General features: G+C 38.3%; 1 protein-coding gene across 8 annotated transcripts in view; it reads left to right on the forward strand.

The window, feature by feature from the left end:
- Nucleotides 1-16,487, forward strand: part of PHF21A (PHD finger protein 21A) — a 124,577-nt gene that overhangs the window by 95,577 nt on the left and 12,513 nt on the right. For 5 of the 8 annotated variants that reach the window (XM_063159009.1, XM_063159003.1, XM_063159010.1 and 2 more), the window contains 8 exons: nucleotides 3,263-3,463; nucleotides 7,156-7,410; nucleotides 9,179-9,265; nucleotides 11,543-11,839; nucleotides 13,561-13,659; nucleotides 14,693-14,744; nucleotides 15,503-15,582; nucleotides 16,027-16,087. In XM_063159009.1, the coding sequence (XP_063015079.1) occupies nucleotides 3,263-3,463; nucleotides 7,156-7,410; nucleotides 9,179-9,265; nucleotides 11,543-11,839; nucleotides 13,561-13,659; nucleotides 14,693-14,744; nucleotides 15,503-15,582; nucleotides 16,027-16,087 (1,132 nt within the window). The remainder of the gene's footprint in view (nucleotides 1-3,262; nucleotides 3,464-7,155; nucleotides 7,411-9,178; nucleotides 9,266-11,542; nucleotides 11,840-13,560; nucleotides 13,660-14,692; nucleotides 14,745-15,502; nucleotides 15,583-16,026; nucleotides 16,088-16,487) is intronic. The other 3 variants (XM_063159006.1, XM_063159011.1, XM_063159008.1) reach the window with 1 other exon arrangement.

Raw genomic sequence — 16,487 nt, forward strand, 5'->3', positions numbered from 1 at the left:
TCTCTAAGACATGCAGCTAGGACTTGATATCAGCCTTGGCAAATCTCAGTCAAACAGACTGTACTTTCTGTAGCACAAACTGTCTTTAAAATTGATTAAGAACAGTCAAATAACTGAGGAACAATTTTAAAACGCAGTGTTAATGAAGTTTGACAGTAAGCAAGAGTTTCTTTATGGCACCGTCCCGTTTAGTTCCGTACGGAAGGAGGCTCGGCGCGCTGCCGAGCGGCGCTTCCCGCAGGACGCCGAGGAGCCGGGAGCTGCGGGCCGAGTCCGGCGGCGTGGGCTGAGCCGTGAGGGGGGCGCTGAAAACGGGAGATCGGCTCCGAGTTCCTGCGTACGTGCAGCCCCGAGAAACTCGTCCGGTTTTGCTCATTCAGCTATGGACTTTGAAATATGTTGTTCAGAGCGTTGTCTCTTGATAATTTCGAACAAACAGATAATCCCAACAGTGTTGCAGAGAGTAAAATGATTTCAGTAGTTTCAATGTGGTATTTTTACTGACAGTTGGTAGAAGCAGCTTATTAAACTGCGTAAGCAATTGGCATGCAGTGCAAACTTCAGTTTTACTCTCTGAATCTTAAAAGCATTAGATGTTTCTTCCAATTTAATATCTGCATAATGGATATGGATGGCAGGATATGCTGCTGCCAGGCAGCTCTCAGCAGCCTCCAACAGGATAGCGTAGACTTCCAGAGCAACGGCGTTTTTCCACTCACGTTATCCATCTTGTGCCAAATATGCTGAGCGTCAGTTTTTGCACAAGGCACTAATGCAAACTGTGCTTCGGTCCTGTTTTACCCATCTCTGCGGGCCGTGGCTCAGGCCCGGGGGTGGAACAGGCAGTGTGTGAATGCCATGTGACTCACCTCGCTCCTGCTCCCCTGCTCTCCGTGCTGCCTCTTGTCCTGCTGTAGCAGTATGGCAGAGGAGTCCTCGGCCTGCCTCCCCCTCTCTCTAATATTGTTTTTTAATCTTTTTACTAATGTTCCTCCCATTGTAAAGAACAAGATGGAAATTCATTCTTGAGCCATTGCTGCTGATTTCCTCCAGTCAGGGAATCAGTAGAAGAGCATCATTATCCCTGAAATTCGTACATGCAGCTGTGGAAGACAAAAACTCCCCTCCTGTTCATGCTGGGTATGGTAATTCTTCAGCCTCCTGTGCAGGAGGAGTGTACGTTTAGTCCATTTTTTGGCAGGTATTCTCTAAGTATGTTGCATTATTTCCTCTCCTACTTTGCTGCCTTCTCCTCTCCTCCCCCTTGGCTGCGTTTTCAGCTCTTGTATCTGCTTGCTGACACTGCACTTTGATTTGCATGTTAACATGGTTGATCTTTGCAGAAAGCAGTTTTAAATGATTGTTCAGTTATTCTGTATATGAGCAAGCTGATGGACACAGGACATTTAAAACCATGTGAAATATCTGAATTAGGGAATTGCCTTCTACACTTCTATTATTTTACCCTTGTTTCAGAAGGGAGCAAACAGTTTACAGCTTTTAGGCTTTGACAGGTTTTAGCACTTCACTGGATACAGGGTAAAATAGTTCCTTCAGACTGCTGTCCTTTACTAACTCCCTGAATTTTCAGCAAGGTTGGGCCTGTGTTTCTCTTGTCAGAGCTGAGCAGGCATCCTCAGCCAGGGCTGTGGGTTTTGTAGAAGCCAGGCAGTCCTGTACCTTCAAGTCGCTGAATTCATTCTTGCTAAAAGGTCCAATCGTGTGAGCTCACACATTTCATCATTATGAAACAGGGATGTGGGGTTTGTTGCTTGTGGTTTTTATTTGGCTTTTTAATGTTCCAGTTTTCTCTCAATTTGGGAACTTGCCCTTTTTGTTATCTTCTTCTGGGCTAGAGGTACGCACTCACTGTGTGAGGCATTGTGCTGTATTAGCTCATCATAAGCAAAATACTTAAAATCATAAGTATACTATATATCTACAAAATGAAGAAAACAGATATTTTGTTAGCTCAGAATTTTATAACCATGTGTGAATGAAATTTGAGGAAAAATATTCTTCCAGTTGTAGTAAATAGCTGGACTTTTTGGTTCGGTGGTTTTTTTCATCTCTATGTTTAGTACTGTGTCTGAATATTAGTGCTTCAAAACAAAGCAAAACAAAAATTCAAAGCATTTGGTATTGTCAAAATGGTTGTATTATTTTTAACTTTATTTCTCATGTAAGTGCAACTTCTTGGGGCAACCCCCTGTCAGCGCCTGGTTCTGGCAGAGGTTTCCTGACCATTCCTGTTCCCACCAGAGCTTTCATGGTTCAGCCTGTCCCATGCCTGTTGACTTCATTGTCCTCTTCCAAAGAGTGCCTTGTTGGGTAATTTCTTGGAAGTGTGCAAATGCTCTTGATCAAAGGGGCTTAGATATACAGCTAAATCTTTTTAAAGCTGTCCAAATTTGGGGGTGGTTAGAGTATAGGTAAAAATGTCCATTTCTGGTCATGCCTGCAGAAGGTAAAAAAAGTCTCACCGTGTTTTCATTGTTGTGTACACTAAAGTATAATATGAACATAAGTTGTGAATACAATTATTATCCATGCAGATAACATGTATCTTATGTTGCAAGTCACCTGATCTGCTCTTAAATCCTCTTACTGTCTAAAGGTGCACAATGGCTCCCAGGAGAAGAAACCTCTTTTAAAATAATTTCAAACTTTAATGGAAGCTAAAATGTAATATGAAGCCCCTAAGCTGGAAGAAATAGATCTGTGGCATTTTCTTCCCTCAGAGAGCACTCTGATTCTTTTTCAGGTGACAATAATATTGAACAGAAGGACCATGCATCCATGCCCTTCCTGATCCCCGCTTTGCACTGACTGTCTCTCAGTTTCAATGCCTAGTACAAAATGACATGCCTATTGCCTTGAAGTCAGCTGGGAAGCTTCAACCCAAAGTTCTTTTTGTCACTGTTTAGGAGTGTGTGTGTTTGAAGGTGTCAAAGCATGTGGAATTGTATAAATACAGGTTTCTGAGATCTTGCAGTTGTTTGTGAATAGGCTGAATTTTGGTCAGTGGATTTCTACGAAAACAGTGAGGTCACCTTGCTGGGCTGTAATACTCCTCTGTGGCAAATTTTAGACTGTCTATTAGATAACACAATACTTAAATTCCAAAAAGAGAAGTCCCACTAAGTTTCTGAGCAGTTTCTTATTTACTAAATAAATATATCTTTAGGGATTATTATTTTCTCTAGTACGTGCAGCTAAACAACTGTCATCATTTCTGTTTATGATTTTGTTTATCTGGTAGAAAAGAGTGGTGGAGCAGCTTCGGAAGAATTTGATAGTGAAGCAGGAACAGCCAGACAGTAAATTTCAAATACAGCCATTGGCACAGTCAGAAAACAAACTACAGACACCACAGCCACAACCACTACAACAGCTACAGCAACATCACCACCAACAGCAGCAACAGTCCACGGCACCCTCTCCAAACGTGATAGGATCACAGGTAAAAAGCTACAATTCTTTTTCTTACTAAAGGTGAAGCTTACTGAAAATTTAAAAAAGAAAAAGTGCAGAGAGAAAACTGCAAACTTTCACTTATGCCTGCTAGTGTGCCAAATGAATTTCTTCTTCTATGAATATGCTGATATGTGTATTTTGGGTTTTTTGGCAAAAATCTCCAATCTGAGTTTAAAAAACAATGTACTGTTTCAAAGTTGAATCATAACCCCACAGAAAACAAGGGTGGCAGTGTATCACCTTTCTTAAAAATAAGTGAAAGTTTAGCAAATGAGCCTGTCTTTTCCCTAGCTGCATGAATGAGTCTGACCATACCTAGTAGGTCTCCAGAAAGAGTAAATACTTTACACACTCTGGATGAGGTATATGATTTTGTTAGTCATTTATTTTTAAATGACTAACAAAATGCCCTCTACAAATAAAAACAAAATGCAAGAAAACAGTTCCTTCTTCTTTTTGCTTGGTTCTTTTTAAACAGATGTAGGTCATACCAAATCTTACTTACCTGAATTTTCAAAGATTTGTCTAAAAGTATACAGTGTTAATTGCAGAGTTCAAGTTTTAGGAAATAGGATCTTTATTGGGAAGGTGAACTGAATTTTAGTACAGTATAGAGATATAATCCCAGAACTCAACAGAGAAAGTGGTTTGCTTAAGAGGGGAATTTCAAGTTTCTCCTGTTCAGGTATTTGAATTCACAAAAGTGTGCTAATAAAACAGCTAGAAAATGCAGGGAGGTGTTCTGTAAGAAGTGTATATGAAGTCTTTTCTTCCTGTTGATGCAATCTTAGGAGCTCATGTTTACCTGGATAGGCAGATGACAGAGTTCACCTATGAAGTTCATTTTATGCACATTGCAGTGAATCACACCCACAGCTTTGACCAGTTGTGATTCTCATCTTCCCTTTCTCTGAAAGTAGAGGCGAGAGAAATGGTTGGGCTGCTAGTTCTCTTGTTAACTCAGCAAGTTGGTTTGGATGCACTCTAAAATGCATTTGTGAAGCTTAGCTAATTGTAGTTTTGAGAAAAGTACATTGAAGAAATGAAGCAAACCTAACTAAGGAAAACACATTTTGAGCAGCAACATCAATATTAAAGCTGAAATGGAATAAAGAAGCAAATATTACTATGTCCTAAAGTATTTATAGGCAAACAATGGATCATTGTTGTATCAGTGATCTCTGTTTCTCAGACAGGAAACATGAGAGCAGCAAGCACAATTTCGTGTGTTTCTCAGTATCCCACACTTTGAATTCACTCATTAACTTCCAGGTCATCTCCTGGGTTGTAAAAACTGAGGTTTTGTTCAAAGTTAAAGAGCCCTCTAGCGAAACAGACAAAAAACTGCTACACTCGTCTGACTTGGTACTGTATTACAGGGTACAGCAGTACTTGGAAAGTAGTTACAAATTGGAAGGCAGTTTGTCCTGTCCCTTGGAAAAATAAGCCAGCTTTTATCCGTAACACTTTTCTGGTTTTATTTATGTTGTTAAAATAGTGAAGCATCCTCACTTGTTTCTGCATCTCAGGTTTTACCTCTGCCTTACTGTCTCTCAATCTCTTTCAGCAAATAAAGGTCAAATACTTTGTCTCTTTATGAACAGTTTGTTCATGCCTGCTTTTGTAAATAACACCTTTTTCTAGGCTGTGTCACTACAGAGAATGTTTTCAGAGATTGTTTTCAGAGCAATCAAATTTAGGAATCTAGGTTTATATGCCATAATTAACAGTGACATTTTAATATACATGTGTCCAGTGAGGTCTTTTAAAATTTTCATAAGCTAGAAGCCTGCTGAAAGGTCATATTATTGCAATATTATGTGCAATAATGCCGACTCACTATGAATGAGTTTTATTGAATATTAAGTTGAATATTAATTCAACTTCAGTATGGATTAATGCATTGACTACTTTTTAGAATAAGCAATCTAATTAATACTCAGCAAAGTAACAGGGATATTCAAGCTCTATGATCTCACTGAAGCTGTACTCTGAGTACTTGCAAAGTTAGTAGAAACCCTTGCAAAAGTCACAGTCTTGCATTACATGATTGATTACACCTTTCTTTAAAACATTTATGGTTGAATGTAATGCTTGTGAAAATGATACCACGTTACATCTCATTGGAAAAGCTTGACTAATGTTACTGCATTATGGGAATGGAGCCTCTTACTTTGGAGAAGGTGCAGCAGAGGTTGATAAGCTTGTTAGATCTCAGATAAAAAGTTAAGAAAATTGTGTTGCAACAAGGACAATTTAATTATGTCTGGGTTTTTCATAAATGTATAAAACTGAAGCATAAATTATCCTTTGATTTGGCATTATATAGGGAATTTTTTCACACTTGTGCATAATTAACAGTTAGTGGACATAGTTTAATTATTATGAAATTAGAAGTGTGAAAGTAAACTCTTTGTTTAAGGGGACAGTATTGGTGAAAATACTGAAGCATTCAATGGGAAATGTATTATTTTATTAGAAAAAAGATAAAGGTCTTGTATGATTAAAGTCAAGTAGTCCAAATCAGGCATGTTCAGAACACAAAGACTGCCCGATCCCTCGTTTTCCATTTTTTCCTCTGTAGAACACAGAGCTGACATCAGGAGGGAATGGTGGCTATTTAGTACCAACAGCATTTCATCATATGACTAAAGTTTTGAAGATGCAGTGCTGTTGGTGCAATGGATTTTTTACACCAAAGTGAAAAGAAATAAGATCATTTGCCATTCTGTCAAGTGTCATGTGTCATGAGTTTTCTGTTTGCATTGTGTTCTGGTTTTATATGGAGACTCTCACCTTGTTGCTTTTTGAATGAGATTTGTAAAGTCCATTTGCCTCAGCATCTTGGAAGACAGTATATTTAAAACAAAACTCTGAAATGATAGTTGCTTCAACTTTGGAATTTTGGGCATGATGTACTGAGGCATTTCAGGTAAATGCTGGTGTTACATGATTCAAAACCATTCTTTTTAAAACAGCCCAAGAGTAATCATGGTGTCAAACACATATTCCAAAACTAGCCCATTCCACAGAAGTTAAATTTAATTGTCTGCATCTGGGCAGACTAACAGCCAGCTCTTACAACTTCAGGACAACCCTCTTAGGAAAAAAAGTTCAGTACAAGGTAACTCTATGTATCACTAAAGCTGAGACTGGGATGCCCAAAATAAAAATTATATTTTTGTTTTTAAAAAAACCCAACTTATGAATGTTTTCCCCTCTCTTCCTCTGATTGTGAGGATCACTGTAACTACAGTTTCCATTTGAAAATAGGAGTTTTACTCAGTGAGAAGCTAGTTTGCTGCAATGTTTCATAAACCTCCACCTTAAATGTTTGACATTGACAGTGCATGTTTGGAAGTAATATGAAACTGAAAGATCCAAAATAGATATGCCAGTGCTAACACTTAATTGTAATTTTCCCAGGAATTTGTTTTGATTCAATCTGCAATGCTGCAGGTGATTAAAACAGACCAAACAGGTGCCTCAGATGAGAATGCTTCTAGCTATCCAGTTTTCAGAGGCATAAGATAATGTGCTTGTCTGAACAGCAGGTAGATATAGGCTCAGAGCTGCCTTTTCTTTCTCCTGCTGTCTATTGTTTCTGACTAACCAACCCACGTCCTGTCTGATACAGAGTGTCTCTGTCTCTTACAGTGTATTTTCTGTTTCCCTTAGAAAACTGTAACTACAGCTTCTATGATCACCACTAAGACACTACCTCTCGTCTTGAAAGCAGCAACTGCGACCATGCCTGCCTCTGTTGTGGGTCAGAGACCTACCATTGCCATGGTTACTGCTATCAACAACAATCAGAAAGCAGTCCTCAGCACTGATGCGCAGAGTGCACCAGTCAACCTCCAGACAACAAATAAGGTCACTGGGCCAGGAGCTGAGGCAGTCCAAATAGTGACAAAAAACACAGTAACTTTGGTAAGCGTTTCATGTGTTTGCCCTGCAGATATGTGTGGGTTTGGTTAATAAGAAGGCTATTGGAAAAAAATAAACAGTCAGGGTTTCTCTCAGAAAGGAGGATAGTAGGGACATGGTGTGAGTCTTCACTAGCTGACATTGCTAAAGTGATAGTCTATGAGAAAAATATATTCTCTCCATGTGGGTTGTTATTACTGTTTTGCTTTATAGAATTAAATCAGTGCTGTCATCACCTCTGTGTAAAGTTTCCCCTGTTAGTAACTGTAGTCATGGAGCAGTAGTGATTGCTTTGCCCTTACTGAATCTGTATGGCTATGCTCTGCAGAATTCTTACTCTTTTCTTAGGCAAAGGATATGTCAGACTTTCTTCATTTGATCAGTTTGGGTCTTTGTCTTGGGGTTTTTTTGAATAATAAAGTCTCTGATGTTAGACACATCCCTTAAGTTTGCCCACTACCATGTCTTCATTCAGCACGTTTTCAAACACATAAACAGTTTCTGTCTCTTTAAAAACTTGTATTTTGGAAATACAGATTTTGTGCTTTAGCTACATCACAGAGTCTTTTCCAGAATAGTTAGCCACCTAGAAGTAAAAGAACCAGTGTTTCAGAACTGGATTATATAGGCTTCTTGGTCTGGAAACCAGGCATTATGTAACAACATGACAGAGAAATTTTACTTCTGAAGTAAAGGCTATGGCTTTATTAAACAAAATCCAATTTATTTCTATTTATTAAAATACAGTTTAATGTAGATGGAAGTAATTTTGCTTCCTAATGAGGCATATATTTGTGATCAGAATAGAGAAGACTATTTGAATGGAGTTTTTCTACTGTTCTCTTTTCCTGTGTCATCCCTTGCACCACTTCATCTGTTCTTTGTGTCTGTACTTCATTTCTTTGGAGTATAACTTTGATTTGAGGAGGTAATTCTATTTTAATAGTAGTCTATGATTTATGTTTTTATAGCAAATTTCATCAAAAAATCAGAATATTTTCCCAAGTACTAATTAATCAGTACAAGACCTTTTTGAAGAAAATTGAAATCTTATGTGGGTGGACAGAAATACAGGAGGGTATAAAATAACATTAATTTCAGAGAATCTCCCCAGGTACTCATGGTAACTGGTAGTGCTCTTCAGTGGTTAATCATGTGGCAGCTCCATGCAGCTGATTTCAGTTACCCTTTCAGGGTAATACTTGGGTTTCCTTAAAATCAGATCCTAATTGTTTCAAATGAATGGCCTACTTTTGAAAATTTCAAATTGTCTATTTAGAGCCCCTCACAGTGTCATTAATATTGCTGGAAGAGTTGTAACTTTCAAATCTTTGCTATTTGCATGAGATGTTCTCTCATTCTTCTGTGTGTCATTCACTATGAAAAGACCATAGCTCACATAACTGAACATCAAAATGTTACTCTTTTCTGTCTGTTGTAATGCCACTTTTTAATGATTAAAACAAACATGAGTTTTTATTATCATCAAATGAAATGGTTTTAGATTGCAGAGCACAATAGTTAGTACAGTTGAACTAAAAGGAAATATGTCTGCAATTTATGAAGCAAGGTGTGTAGGATCTAGAAAATAAGGTTTAGTTCTGTCTTTAATATATTTCTAATGAGGAACCTCTTGCTATGAAAAATCATTTACAGAGTGAAAACTGAGGACATCAGGTCTGAAAGTACCTTCAGGATGTTAATTTTGGTGAAAAACTTCAAAGCTAAAGTTTCCTCTCACCTCTTACTGTGCTTTCTCATGTTCCTTTAGCAGGTTCAGGCTACGCCTCAGCCCATAAAAGTGCCGCAGTTCATCCCTCCTCCCAGACTTACTCCTCGTCCAAATTTTCTTCCACAGGTGCGTATACAGAGAACAAACAATGGAAGGAGGAACTTAATTATAGCATAGATAGAAGAGACTTTTGATGAATATTGAGTGGTGTTTACTGCTGATGTGCTAGAGAAAACTATTCATCCTCAACAGGTTTGCAGGTGATAACAAATTTGAGGGTGCAGTCAATATTTTTCAAGGCAGTGCTGACATGCAGACAGTCCTAGACAGGATAAAGGAAGAGGCCAGCAGGAGTTTCTTGAGCCTCAGCATGAGAAAAGGCAGTCTTGTACCTGGAATGGACTAACTCTCTGCACAGGTACAGGCTGGGGACTGACTGGCTGAGGAGCTGCACAGATTAAAAGGTCTTGGTTGACAGCAGCTCAATGAGTGATGTGCCCCAACAGCAAAGAAACCTACCAGCATATTGACCTGTACCAGCAGGATTACAGCCAGTAGATTCAGGGAAGAGATTATCCACCTTTCCTCAGCAATCATGAAACTGAGTCCAATAAACACCCTGCAGTTTTGGAATCCCTGGTTGATAAATTTGAAGCATGGAGCATGGGAAGGAAGGCCACTAAGATAGCTTGGGGCAGCAGGAATATATAACCTGTAAGGAGAGGCCAAGGAATCTGGGCTTTTCAAATTTGGAGAAGAGGCTTTGGAGGCACCCTAACAGCAATGTTGCTTCCAGTATCAGCAAAGATATAAACAAGAAGCTGGGGGCATAGAAACATAGGTGCTTGGCAGGAAAATTAGAGGCAATGCTCATAAATGAGGACAGGGTGGTTTTAGACTGCATATAAGGAAACACTTCTCTCTTTGAGGACAGTTAGGAGTGGAAGAGGCTTGCCAGACATGTTGTGAAAGCTCCATCCTTGAAGTTTTACAAGACTTACCTGGACAAAGCCTTAAGCCAGCCAATCTGCATTTAGTGATGGTCCTGCTCTGAGCAAGAGGTCAAATTTGAGACCTCCTCAGCCATCCTCCACCTGTATGAATTTGTAGTTATGAAATTTGCATATGAGGATTATAAATGATCTTGTATGCCATAAGTGAAATGAACCCATGGAATAGGTGTCATCAAAATTAAAGCATCACCCAAGGCCTTAAATTGCTGTAATTGTTGCTTGATACTCATGAATGAAAAAAGAAAAATTATATGTCTCTAGATTATTCCCAAGTATTTCTGTATTGCAAGGGAGAGTGGCTTCTGTTTTCAGCTGAGTAGTAAAACTTGTGATTTGCTTTTTTTTTCTTCATGGTTTGGGGAGGACACAGATTGTTTCTTTATGTAAAAAGAATGTCTTGGATGAACTGCTTCATTTGTCTGAAGTATGTGATGCTCTGAATAAAAGTAAATATTTTGCAAATTGAGAAAGGAAAGCAAAGGCTGCTATCTGATTAATATTTGGGTATGGTGAGATCTGTTGAAATGTGACCTAGTTTTTCATGGTAAAATGCTTTATGGAGTATTGCAGGTGGATAGGAATCAAATAAGGAAAAAAAGAGCTTTATTTTTAAAGTAATGTACTCTGCAATGATATTTTCTATATGTACTCTACTTCTGTACTCTGCAATGATATTTTAAGTACATTGTTAAATTACAAACTTAACAGAGACAGGAAATAAGCAAGTATTGGTGATGAGTTTTGAAAGATTCTTGTGGCTCTTCTCATTCTTGTGAAAGAAAAGAAATAGTTGCATTTACCTGTGCATTCAGCACTTTCAGTAAGGGATTAATATATAATCTTGTCACTTTTTTTGCTTATCAAGATCGGTTGTGCAGGTATCTAAATAATATATAGAATTGACAGATAACAGGTATTTGCTGGAAAAAATAATTTTTTGTTTCAGGGCACAGTCAACTGTTCATAATTTCTTGGAGGTTCATTACAAAGCCCTGAAACACTTTTAATACGAGCGCCTCAGCTGTGCCTGTAAATACCACATGGATTTTTTTGGCCTGTAAAACCAAGATGTTAATTTAGATACAGATAAGGCATTTGGCAATAAACATTCTGTATAAGTATCTGTGCATCCAAATACCATTTCAGGGATGGTGACTATATATGCAAATGTTATGGATGGGTTTTATGTAAGTAGGCTTGAAAATGTGGTGCTTTTTTCTCTTAACATACTTAGGACAGTATGCTAAAAATGACGTTATCTAAAAAAATCAAGCAGCCTCCTGCAGATTATACAGGATGAATTGAAAGATTTAGTGAAAAGCTGATCTGAAATACTGATATACAAATCTCTGGGGTTTATTTTTTTCTTTTTCTCTTTTTGTTTCTGTAGGTTCGACCTAAACCAGTTGCCCAAAATAACATTCCTATTGCCCCTGCACCTCCCCCAATGCTTGCAGCTCCTCAGCTTATTCAGAGGCCTGTGATGTTGACAACAAAGTTCACACCCACCTCTTTACCCAACTCTCAGAACTCCATCCATCCAGTTCGTGTAGTTAATGGGCAGACAGCAACCATAGCCAAAACCTTCCCTATGGCACAGCTCACCAGCATCGTGATAGCAGCACCGGGGACCAGGCTCGCTGGGCCTCAGACTGTACAGATCAGCAAACCAAACATTGAAAAACAGGTACAGATAAAGTGCCTACTAATGCAATGTACTGGGTTTATTGCTTTACTGTGCAACTGTGGAGAGGACGACAGCCAGGGAGACGTTTTCAGTGGATACTGGAGATAGTCATGTTCCAATGGCAGTACAAATTATGGAATGACTTGCAGCTCTTGGGATAGATGTTACCATTTCCTTTAATATGGGCCATTGGCACCTTTTTCTCCTGCTTCAGTGTTTTTATGCTCCCTCTACTGTTTAAACATCAGTAGTTCATAAGCAGGCTACATTGCAGGGTTTGACTAGTATCTTGAAGACAATTACAAGCCGAAGTCCATCTTCATATCAAGCCCTTTTGTTTTTCAAAGGGTGGTTATGTGAAAGGCAAAAATTGCACAGAATTGTAGGGATAGTTAATCACATAATTGTAGCCATTTCTTCCATGATCCCTTGATCTTGCAATCTTGTGATTGGAGGCAAAATAGTCTCACTCAGCTTCTGAAGTCTGATGGTTCCCTGTGTCTAAATCAAACTGAATGAGTGGAAAGGAGACCTTCAGAAGCAGAGAATTCTGTATGTTTAAAGTCTCTCTCCAGAAAAGACTTCTGTAAAATAAAAATTACTTAAGTCAGTGTGGATTGCAACTGAGCGTCCTTGCCAGTCTGCTCAACTAAAGCAATATTCTGATTCACTTTTAACTCTTTTGTATATTGTATGTTAGTAATAGTGTAACATTTTATACTATATTGCATACTATAACATAGTATTTATGTAATTTATATAGATAATAGTAGTATATATGTCACTTATAACTCTTTCCTAGACTAATGTGCCTTGAAATTACCTTCTTTCTGCTTTTGAAATACTTATGGAGACGGGAAAATCATGTGCATGAAAGTTGTGCTCATGCTCAGCTCTGCTTGTGAAGTCTCAAGAGTAGGTTCTTGCATACCTCAGGGCTGTTGCACTGGTTACTCAATGTGTGTGCTTTCCATGTGAAGTTGTACTTCTACAATATTTGACTTTTGATTACTGTTCCTTTTGATGTCAGCAATATTCATTTGCTCTTTGAATAATTACTGGCAACTACAGAAAAACATTGAAGAATGGTGGTGGTTCGATCGCACATGAAATTTTCTGCATAATTTAATATAATGTATCATAAAGCGAAAAGTTTGTCTGTCTGTAGCTCACCTTACTCAGTTTATAGCCTCAACATCCATGCTGTAGGCTGAGGGATGTCATGCAGAAGATTTATGACTTGAGAAAAGAAAAAGGCTTCAGAAACATCTGACATTGAGGAGTTCAGAGAGACAGTTTTTGAGCCATTCAAAATTCTATAAAATACAAAGACTGAGGAGTGAGAAGTACAAAATGTATGTGCCATGCAGAGGGGGTTTTTAAGTGGAAGTCTTGATGAGATGAATTTTCTTGAAGTGTCTGGTATTCCCATACATTACAGTGATTTCTGTAACAAAGTTAACTCTTAAAATCGCTATTTTATCTTGTGTGGCTGTGTGGGGTAATGGATTGGTGACAAGGCTGTTTCATTCTTTGTTAAATGAAAACACCTTACTTAACATTCCTCTTGCATCAGATTCCTCAATTAAGTCATTGTTAGCACACTGTCAGCTTTAAACACTTTCTCTCCTGTATTTGCCAAAGTATTTGTTTTGCTTTAATAGTCAAAGTAAAAAAAGTCATTGTTATCACTGAATGTGAGAAACACTGTTTTCTTGCAGACTATTAAACCACATGTGGAAACAGAAGAGAAGCAAACAGAAAGTCGTACAGTTACTCCACCTGCTGCACCGAAGCCAAAACGAGAAGAAAATCCACAGGTATCAGAACATACCTAGAGCTTTCTTTTAAGGAAAAAAAAGGACATTGTCCTTCAGAAAATATTTTTTCCCTCTGTTCCCTCAAGACTTCTTAACTTCAGCATTCTATACATTCCTGTCGGACAGCAGTAGTTGATAAGGCTGCAGAATAAAAAAATCTAAATAGGTGTAGTGCATTGCATTTTCAGTTCTGGAATTTATTTGGCTTCTAAGTCTTTTGTAAGTTAGAAAATCATCATTTCTCCATGATACTTACTTCAAACAGGGGTTTAGATTACAGAGTTGATTTCCACTCCTTTGAGGTTTTAGGCTCTGGAGTTATTCTCAAAGCTGAAGAACTGTCTGTTTTCCTTTATAAAATATTTCTACTCTGGTGAGCAGGAAGGAAAGAGTCACATATATCCACATTGTGTTTTAGTCCAGTTTAGTCTGGGGTGAAAGAGCTTTTTAACTGATTACAACTAAATGCTCTGCTACATTTATTTCCATAGATGGATTCAAATTGACTGTTGTGTGAGCTCTAACTGTTGTCAGTTAGACAACAAAATTCTGATTTTTACATGTCTCTGCATTTCCTGCATTAAAATTACAATCCTCTAAGAAACCCATAGCCTTTAGCAAATACCAAAGCTTAAGCTAGAGCTGGTTCCTTGTAGTTCACAATAGATGGAGAATGATCTTAAACTAGCAATATTTTTTTGGCAATTGAACTGTGTTGGTATCTTCTAATAGTCAGTTCAGTGCTGGAATGGGAGTAAAGAAACTGCTCTCTTGTTCCCAGCTCTGCCATCTCTGTGATCATGACCAATGGGCATTTCCCAGTATCTCAGGCTAGGTTCCCATCTAGGAAACGGGACTCTTGTCTGTCCTTTTCCAAGAAGTTTGACATGCATGAATGAAAAGTGATTTATAGAAGCAAAGTATCACTAAAAATTATTTTGGTGCTTAGTTACTGGTCAGCTACCTTTAAAGGGCATAAATGACTCATCCTAACAGTTGCACTTTTCATTATGTTTTTTCTTCCCTCTCACAGAAACTTGCCTTCATGGTGTCTCTGGGACTAGTTACTCATGACCACCTGGAAGGTAGGAAAAATGTCTTAGTTGGTTGTTCAGCTTCTGGTTTCATGTCATTCTAAATTGGAAGTAGGATTCCAAAATATTTCTTGTATTAAATGCAGTATTTTCTTGTACAATAGTACCGTTAGGATGTCTGTACTCTTCATCTAACTTAGTTTGTTGTGCATGTTTTTGCTCTTCTTATGACATTGAAACAAAGCATAAAGTTATTTATGCAGTGGAGCAGAAGTTGGGAAGAAAGTGTATGCTCTGATGGTAGAAATCTGTGGCAATACCAATGCTCTCTGGACACCCTCTATCTGCAAAGATACACCATGGATAATTTTACTGTAACCTATGCCTAGATTTTTCATTTATTTTATTGTTTCATGGAACTGTAATTTTTAATGAATGAGTTAATGGATTATAATTTGATTTATAATTTAAACTTCTATTCCTATGCATTGAAAGACAGCCTATAATTACCAGAGGCATTTTTTTAAGATCCCAGTTATACTGACCATGAGTTTTAAGTGTCTTAGTCATGGCTTACATGGTCAGAAGAACGATTAAATCAGTTACTTGAGCATTGTATTTGCATTCCTTGTCAGCTGTTAGTTTTCAAACCTTCAGAAGTTAAAAGTATAACGCAGTTGCCTATACCGGGCATGACTGGTGTTCTGTAGAAATCTTTGTAGTTCTTCTCACATGCAAACTGAATTCTGTGGACTTTATATAATTTCTGAGATCCATTGTTTTCTAACCTGAATGCTTTGTTTTACAAGAAATCCAAAGTAAGCGACAAGAGAGGAAAAGAAGAACAACAGCAAATCCAGTGTACAGTGGAGCCGTTTTTGAGCCTGAGGTATTAATTTTTTGCTGGGGGAAGCTGGTATTTTCATTCTGATCTTGAGTGTCTTTCTAACATCTTGCTACCTTGTAAGCTTTCTCAGTTCTAACTAGAAAGGCAAGCTATCATTTATAGTTCAAAAGGCCATTGCAATGACACGATGCTCAGATTTTTAAGTAGTAAATACACTGGGGTGTTTCTAGTACTTGTATCTTTTTCTGCCTTCTCCTATATAAACCTGGCATCAAATGGCAACGTGTGTTGGTCTGCTTGCATATCAGCCTGAAGCAGTTCAGATATCAGAAGCAGTGTAAAAAAGCTAACATTTCTGAAGGTGTGCTTCAGAAAACACAAAAGCCAGTAATCTCACTTAGTACTTACTGTGCTGTTCCTCAGCTACTGCATATAGTTATTGTCAGGAACGTTCCCCGACAGAAATTGTTCCCTTGTTCCCTGCAGCGCAAGAAGAGTACAGTGACGTACCTGAACAGCACAATGCATCCCGGGACACGTAAAAGAGGTGAGGTATACCCAGACCTGTCTGCCTGCCCAGTGCCTCTTCCTGCACACTGCTTTTGTAGTCCCCATGTCAATTTGAAGAGCAAAACAAGAAGGACTCTACAGTACTTCATTTGTCCAGTAAATTTCCATGGTAGGCAAAGACCATGGCCTCTAGGGATTAGCATGGCAAGATCTATTAAGCAGCTCAGTGTTTCATTTCAGTTTCACTCTCAGAAAAACCCAGACAAAACCCACTCAATTCACTAGATATTCACTAGAAATGCGAGATGTTTGAACATCATTTAGTTATGAAGTTGCTGTAAAGATCCCCTTGTTAATGACTAGATTGTATTGTTACTGTCAAGAAGAAAGTGGTTGTGGGAAAAGCGTCTATGCCCTGAATAGGAGGGGAAACTTAG

The sequence above is a fragment of the Melospiza melodia genome, chromosome 6 (assembly GCF_035770615.1).
Source record: "Melospiza melodia melodia isolate bMelMel2 chromosome 6, bMelMel2.pri, whole genome shotgun sequence".
Lineage (NCBI taxonomy): Eukaryota > Metazoa > Chordata > Aves > Passeriformes > Passerellidae > Melospiza > Melospiza melodia.